The sequence below is a fragment of the Coloeus monedula genome (genome assembly GCF_965178545.1).
Source record: "Coloeus monedula genome assembly, chromosome: 17".
Lineage (NCBI taxonomy): Eukaryota > Metazoa > Chordata > Aves > Passeriformes > Corvidae > Coloeus > Coloeus monedula.
Window position 1 is genome coordinate 186,081 of NC_138797.1, and position 8,311 is coordinate 194,391.

The 8,311-nt window shown below is 43.1% G+C and overlaps 1 protein-coding gene across 5 annotated transcripts in view; it reads right to left on the reverse strand.

The window, feature by feature from the left end:
• Positions 1-8,039, reverse strand: part of RBM39 (RNA binding motif protein 39) — a 29,085-nt gene extending 21,046 nt beyond the window's left edge. For 3 of the 5 annotated variants that reach the window (XM_082292607.1, XM_082292606.1, XM_082292610.1), the window contains exons 1-4: positions 7,766-8,039; positions 4,600-4,663; positions 2,690-2,739; positions 1,432-1,626 (exon numbers count right to left, since the gene is read on the reverse strand). In XM_082292607.1, coding sequence (XP_082148733.1) covers positions 1,432-1,626; positions 2,690-2,739; positions 4,600-4,650 — 296 coding nt within the window. In that variant the 5' untranslated portion in view covers positions 4,651-4,663; positions 7,766-8,039. Of the gene's footprint in view, positions 1-1,431; positions 1,627-2,685; positions 2,740-4,303; positions 4,377-4,599; positions 4,664-7,765 lie in introns of all 5 variants that reach the window. The other 2 variants (XM_082292609.1, XM_082292608.1) reach the window with 2 other exon arrangements.
• Between the last annotated feature and the right edge of the window lie 272 nt (positions 8,040-8,311).

An 8,311-nucleotide genomic window follows, 5' to 3' on the forward strand; every position in this document is an offset into this window, starting at 1 on the left:
ACACATCACTGCACTGGAGGTGAGGAGACCAGCAGGCTCCATACACAGAAGGCTGAAGTTTTTGATCATGGTCATCTGTATCTTGATCCACAACAGCAGCACTGGCGCAACCCAACTAACTACTGTAATCTTACAGGTACAAGAGTTGTAGGAAAACAAGCCAACTCTGCACTGCTGAAATCTTCACAGCTGAAGCCCAGAGCATTGTACAGAGGCTCTGATATTCAAGACAAAGGAAAAGCAGGGCTAATACATATTATGATCCCCACATACACAGGGCTGATGATGCAAAGGATGCCACTGCACCTCAGAGGACCCAGGAACTGCAGTAAGTTTTCGTTACGAAAATGACAACATCCAGGTGACTTAGCACAATGAGACCCTGAGACCTCAGGAAGTTTTGTCTGTAGTCCAAGAGTACAAAAAGCCCCAAGAAAAACATTCATGCGCATAAAACTGCACAAGCCTACAATTTATCAGAAGGCAAACACTGTCTGCTCCAACATCTTGAGAGAGTTCTCCATCATGGTGACATTACATGTCATGAATAAATACACCTTTTCAAATGCCTTCTTTTTACATGATCTTGCATTCCAAGATTTGGCAATGGTTGAGAGGAGACCTGGACAAGGGCAGAGACAAAGCAGTCTCAGGTAATCAATGACAGTCAAGCATACAGCCCAGTTCTCACTGTGCTTCTGCAGAAGGAAGTAATGGGAAGCAAAGGGGAGAGCCACAGTACAAACCATCAGAAATGATAACTGATGAAAAAACATCTTTCAAGAATTTATTTTCAAATGCCTGGAACTACCTATTGCTGAAGTTCTATCAAACTAAATATCTGAGAGGAACAAAAGACTTCTTGTCAGCCTCTAAACAAGTTGAGAAAAAGCAGGGCAAATATGCAACACATAGGCATTGCTAAGACAAGATGCTTCCAGTTTGGATGCATAAACATGGAATGTGTTTGTGTGAATATTCATTTAGAGAGTTTAATGTTTAAGAACAGCAAGACAGTAAAAATCTTTAGTAATACAAAAAAAAAAGGGGTTTATGAGCCTGTAACCAAAGTAACAGACTACTATTAATTTTTTGACTGTTACACCATCAAGTTCATATACTTAAGATAGTTAGGACACAGAGAGAATTTGGTTCTTACACTGATTTTGTGATAAACTTTGCTTTCCAGTCAGCTGTACACATTCTTTCATTTGCTTTTCCATCTCTATGTTTGGCTAAGAATGAAAATTAGAAGAGGAATATTACTGTCCTCCTCTTTTTCACTCCGTATTTATTGACATTATTCAAGCTTAACTTCTCACCTTCTTTTCTAAGATAATTATTGGCCAATTTAGAAAGCAGAGCGAAACTTTAACCTTCCACATTGTAACATTGAAGCAGCACACATGCAACTCTAAACAAATAACCTACTAGGGACTTCTATAGCGGCCTCTGAATCTGCGATCTCTACTCCTAGACCGGCTGCGTCTGCGTTCTTTGCTTCTGCTCCGTTTCCTTTCCCGGCTTCTGCTCTTTTTCCGTTCCCGATCTCGGCTCCGTTTGCGTTCCTTACTTCTGCTCCTCTTTCTATCATGGCTTCGACTTCGGCTCTTGCTCTTTTTTCTCCTGACAAAGAAAAGAGCAACTTCAGTTACACACATAGCTCAGTGTTATTTACCCCACATTCCACATTTCCTCTGATGTCACAGACATTGACAGGAGAAGTTTCTACCTGTTGGTATTTATACTTTTTTTCGTTAAATAGGTGGCTAAGCATGTCAGCAATCTTCTATCATGAGCCATGTCAAGTTTGCAACAGCGCATTTCTATTTTAAAATTTTTAATTGCTAGAGAATGCTTTCAGAAGAGTAAAAGGACTAAAAACTCACACTTCCAGTGTTAGATCTAGTACATAGCTGTTGCAGTACTTCATGTGGCGTTTAAACATACTTTAAACACAGCTTCACAATTCTAAGAATAAATTATATATAGCAAAGTAAAACAAAACACAACAAAAATAGAAAGGAAGAGGCAAGTCTGGGGGAAAGGAAGGTTGTTTCCTCTTAATACTCCCTGCCAACAGTCTGTAACATGCTGCTTAAGAGTTTTGCTTCCTACTTGCTACTCCCACTCATAAGCCACTTGCTTTTTTAAGTCTATGGCTGTTATAGATTTGGGGCAAACTGCAGATTTTTGCAACTTTACCCATTTACTTAGAAAACTGAAACTTCTAAAACCTGTATGTCAATTATACCTCGTATTTGAAAAATAGTGAGCAACTGTTCCATTACTGCATTTGGGTTATTCACAAATTTCTTCCTCCATCTCAGCCTGAGACCACCAAAGCTTACAGTTTCTCCTAGTTTCTAAAATATATCTGCATGTATACATAAGACACATATTAAACAGATGCTCAAGCCATTACTTAAGACAGCAAAAAAATTAAATATGCTGAACGTAACAAGCCTGTATTTTTATCTGATACTAAGCAAATGTTTCCACAATTTTGATGACATCAGTTGCAAAGGGTATTAACCACATTTGTAAGCAAAAGAAAATTTCCAAATTGCTACAACTGCAAATACAGAGTTTTTTCAATTTATTTCTTTAAACACTATTGACATGGATTCACAAGTCCACGAAAATCAGCAGCCTCTCCCCAAATGTAGAGAATTGAGAAAATACTTACTTCTTGCTGCGTTCTTCGTGGCCATTGGCACTGCTCAGTTTGTTCTCATCCTAAGCAGGGTTGATAGAAGAACATCGTGAGGACGAAGCGGAAATATTTCAAGTGGTCAAAGGGTAATGGGAATAGGAATAAGAAAATAAAAAACAAAAATTTTAATACTAAATTACTTGTTTACAGCTTAATGTGGAAAGCTTTAGAAAATTTAGATAGGCATGTTTAACCACTTTGCTGCTTAAATTTAAGTCATACAATTACAAAATACAAGACTTACATCATTTAAAAGTGTGTATTAAATTGTAGATACTTCCTTACATGGTTTAGAGAGCAAGTTATCCTGTAGAATTCAGCACTCAAGTGGCTAAATGTTATTTCTATAAAATTTAAGAGGAAGTTTGAGGTGTTTGCGAGCCCCTCTGATTAGTACCAAGGCTATCTCTGCCTAAGCCCCGTGGCTACACTAGCAGCCAGCCACTATGGAATTCCTGTGACCGATGCCATTCCCGAGATCTTCACTCATTTTCGTTGAAGGGTTGTAAGAGCTTGATGTCACCTCTGTCACACATCTCGCCCTGAAGCAAACAGGGATTCACACTGCTTTAGTAACGTCGACTCCCAAGAAAGCCATCAATAATCCACCAGTCCAGCCTAAACATTCCCTATTTCCATACCTGTTTACATGGAAAATATCCATGTTAAGCCAGGACACAAGAATTTTAACACAACAGTTCACAACTTTCTCTTCAAGATGTAAACGTAACTGCTAAGTATTACATAAACTAAATATACCACTTAAAACTTACGAATGCTCATCCAAAATTCATGACATAGTTGTAATAAACACTGCAAAATAGACTAACAATAGCTGCTATATAATCTATATACTGGCTTTACAGTTTAATCACATTGGTTACATCAAAAGTACAATTCCTAGGCAACTTAAACTTATATACATTTCTTTCAAAATCAGTGCTAAAGCATGCAGTCTGTTAACACTTCACCACCATCTGGTGGAAAACAAAAAAAGACAGTATTCATTTGCTGCTGGTTTAAGTGAAAGACATCACTAAGCTAATTGATAATAATTTCACACAAAAATCGACATTTCCTAATTAAACAACTAGGACAGAAGAATACAAGAGCTTATTTTAGAATGACACCACAGACTGTGATACTGTCTTTTACTCGCTAAGAACATTCTATTCAGGGATCCAAGAATTTCTGTAAATTCGTTCACTCAGCAATTGATTTTCATCTGCCCTGTTGAAAGATTAACCGCCAGCAGCCTTCTGCATTAAAAGCAAGTCCCACTCTTCTCGCACTGAGCAGATTGTTCAAATATTTACTTGCCATGGGACTGGTGAAAAGGTTATTCTTGGAACCCTGCTGTTTTCCCAAACCACTGCATTCACCTTGTTGCTATACCAAACTAGACTTGGCAATTTTAGAGGAAAGGTTTTAGAATTTTGGTTTCTGGGGTTTGTTTTCGTTTTGTTTTGGTTTTGTTTAGTTGGTTTTTGGGTAGGTTTCTTTTGTTTTGTTTTGATGGTGTTTGGTGTTGTTTTTTTTTTTTAACCTAGGGGACCACGGTACAGCGATACGTCACTCAATTACTACCTTATGATTGACAGTTCACACTGGAATCAAAGGTGAATTCATGGGAGTAGAGGTGAGATATCGTTAGGCAAGTCTACAAAGAGAGATAGATGGGCATTTATTCATCACGCTGAAGTGAAACTACTGCACAATATAATTACATTAACAGTATATATTAACTTGACAGTTACATGTAATGCATGTCCAGTAAGATAAATCATGAGGGCTCCAGGGATGTTAGTTTACAGTTCAGCAGTAGTTTCATGAATAATGCTAAATTAAGGTAAACAGGACCTCACTGGCATATTTTTTCTCACCTTCTTGTAAGGAGCTTCAAGCATTGCTTCAATATCAATATCATCAGCCATTTTTTCAGGACACCTGAAAGAAGAAGTAAATTCCACCTGAGTTGGAAAACACCCTCGTGCTTTATATTGCAACAGCTTTTGCTTAAGAGGTCATCACTGCATTGGCTCAAAGTTACGATGCAGGGCTTCGGTAGATATTTCCCACAAAAACTGGAATGAAGCTTTGCCCAGTGAGCTGATAATGAATGTATGCAAAGTAATTACGGCTGCAAACAACAAAATGTGATTGAACACCATTAACCAGAGGAAACCCCAGAGGTATTCCACCAATTTCTTTCAAAACAAAGAGCACAGAGTATTTATGACACACAAACACAGCTCTGGTGGCCATCTTGAGAAGTGCTAGAGCTTCACCAAAGGACAATGCACCATCAGGCAAACCTGTTCACAGCTCCTAGCCTTTGCCATCATCATTTATCAACCTCAGGATGTGGACACTGTGGTACTTTGAGAAATGCAGCCTCCTGCATAACAGGGGCCACAGGAAAATAGTTATGATTCCAGTACTAAGAGCTACTAAAGCATACATAAAGTCCATCCAGTCTGGAACTTCTCGGACAAAAAAGACCCACCACACCAGGTAACATTTGGCACCACAAACATTTTGGGTTTAGTTGCTCCTCTTATTTTCCAATTTCAACCCTTTAATATAATTTTATGTTTACTATACTCTGAATCACTTTGACACTTGATTTCCTCTCCCTATGCATATGCAATTAAGCAACTCTCAAGACTCCTGGAATTAAACTTGGACATTAACTTCCTCAAATCTCTTAGGGAAAGTTTCTCTTATTTTTCTTTCTTAAGCTCAAGAATAGCCAGTCCTCTAGATACAAGTCTGACAGCCCAACAGTGAAGATTTCCCTGCATGTGCACAATAAAATGGATTTTTAATCATACAGGTTAGTTCTTGCACCTTGTCTACAGGCACTACTGCAGGAACTGTGCTGTCCCGAGACTTGGGCAGAATAATGAAATTGCTCCAACACATCAAGATTCTTTAAACAGGCCACTTACAATGTCATAATTGAGAATGCTTTACCAGAGCTGCAACACATCTGACCCTGGCCCAGGAATACATTCTAGAATAAAACACAATCCTCAAGCAGGATCACAACACTGGAAGTTCACACTCAATTACTTAACTGAGGCACACTAACCTCATTTTCAAATTACTACCTGCTGGGCTATAGTGCTATCACTTACAGATATGAGCATCCTTCATTTAAGTGCAATGGCTCAATTTTGCTTCTTACTACAGTATTTATATTCAGCTTTTCAAGCCATCTACATACATGCAAGTGATTTAATTCACCACTGTTCTACCAGTATGTAGTATAAATAGTACATCAGTATGACTAAGGGCCATGAAAAAGCCAAACCCAGAATTCTACAAAAAAATTCCCACCGGTGACAACTCCCACGCAAAATTAGTTTCAGATGTGTAATTTAACCAACATATCCAGCTACATTTGGTGAGGAATTATTCATCCTCAAGAGGGGTGGCCACAATAGGGACCATCAAACCTTGAATGGCATGGAAAAGTGCAGAGGGAAGGACTATTACTGCATTCACCCAAATAGTAAGTGAATGAACTATCATCCAGTGGGTTCAAAACAATGGTCCTTATTCACAAAGCATTTAGCCATTGAATTCACTGTGGAAGGGCACTATGGATCCCGACAAAGAAAAATAAGCACATGCAGTGTTCAAAAAAAACCCCCCCAAACCCATAAAAGTTTACAGAAAAAGCTTTTCATTAAACAAAGACATGCCTCGTGACCGTGAACCACAACTAAGTGCACACAGAGAGAACTGTCAATGTGTGACTGTGCTGTTCCCATTCTTTCTTTGGCATTTACTGCTGGCCACCATCACTGACAATCTCCTGAACTGCGTGGACCTTTGGCCTCACCCCAGCAATCTGTACCCTTTGTACTCTTTACAAAACACTTCCACTGGGACAATAGCATGTTATCAGAGTACGTTCTGTCTATGTAACAGAATCCTGCTATCAGCCCTGCAATGCATACATGTAATGCAATTAATAATGCTACATATGGAGTTGAAAGTATTTTTTTTTAAATCACAAATGAAAGTTCGCAATAATTTCAAATGACCAGAAAATCCTGACAGATTTTCAAATATCTTTCATTAAACACTGATGCTCAAAATAATTTTCCTGAAAGCCTTTCAGCTTGCTCGAAAAAACGACTAACTTGTTTGTAGAGGGAAAAAAAATAACAAAACCACCCAAACAAGCAAACAAAAAACCCTCCCAAACCATCAAAACAAACAAGGAATGAACTACACCTGAAACTTTGTGGATCTACAAAAAACGTAAAGGGACAGGAAATTTACTGCAACTGAGCTAGTCACTATTTTGAAGAGAAACACTCTCTCTTTGTGCTGTACTGTATTACATAAAAGGAATTTAAAAGGGTTCCGTTCTCAAAATTATTTGTTTTAGAAATCCAATGAATGACAATTCTACACGTTTTACATGTAGTGTCCTGGAAAAGCATCAGGAAACTTTAGGGAGGCCTCCGACGCCTCGGGAGGGCAGATCGCCTCTCAGCAGGACCCATACGTCTGCACGCAACTCCCCAGTCAGAATTCCCGCACTCTCCTGAGACGATCACGCGGAGCGAATTCGGTTTCCCAGACACAGTGGTGCCCAGTGCTGCCTACCCTGCTGCGGCTGCCCTCCTACCTCGCTCCTTCCAAAGGCCTTCACTCCCCGCCCGCCCCACCTCCGCCCCTCCCCGCCCCGTCTCCCATCGCGAACAGCCCCGCAGCCGCTCCCGCCCGGTCCCTCCGCACAGCGCCATCGCGGGAAGGGGGGGCTGTAGGGGGGAGCCGGGGCGGGGCAGCGCCATGCCGGGGGTAGCTGGGTCTGTCCGCGACGTGGCCACGAACAACCGAACCGCACAGGGCCGGGCGGCGGGGCGGGGGCCGCCGGGAGCTCTGGTCCCGGTGACGGGCAGAGCGGCCCCGCGGGAAGGGCCGAGGCGGCCATGGCGGCGGGAGGGGCCCAGACACCCAGGCCGCAGCAGCCCGCGGACCAGGCCGCCGCTTGCCCGGCGGGGGGGCCCCGGCCCCACGAGCAATTACCTGCGCCACGAGCAGTGCGATCCTCGCTAGGGCCCCGAGGTCCAGCAACGGCGGCTCCGGCGTCACTGCGCTGGCGGTGGGGGATGGGCCCGAGGGCTCAAGCACCCTCTCCAGACGTCTGAGCCTTAAATGGACAACGGCGCTCAGGCAGCCGCGGGGAGCGGGCGGCTAGGGACAGCGCGGTCGTGAGTCCGTCCCGGTGCCGGTCTGGCCCCGTCTATGGCTCCGCGGCTGCTCCCGAAATGGCGCCCGGCCGCTCGCCGCTCCGCGCACGGCACGGGGGCGCCCAGCGTACCGCGCAGGGGCTCTCGCGAGATGCACGGCCAAACAAGGCCCTGCACCCCCGGGCTCGCCACCTCTCGCGAGATATCGCAACCGGAAGCAGTGGCGGAAATGCTCGCGAGACTTGGGTGGACAGGTGGCTTTGTCACGCGCCTCTGAGCTCTCGCGAGAGCTTGCGCGCCCGCCTGGCGCCCGGCGGGCGGGCCGAGCCTGGGGCTGCTGTGGGTGGGGCTGCGGCTGCGCCCGGGGCCCGGGGCCTGGCTT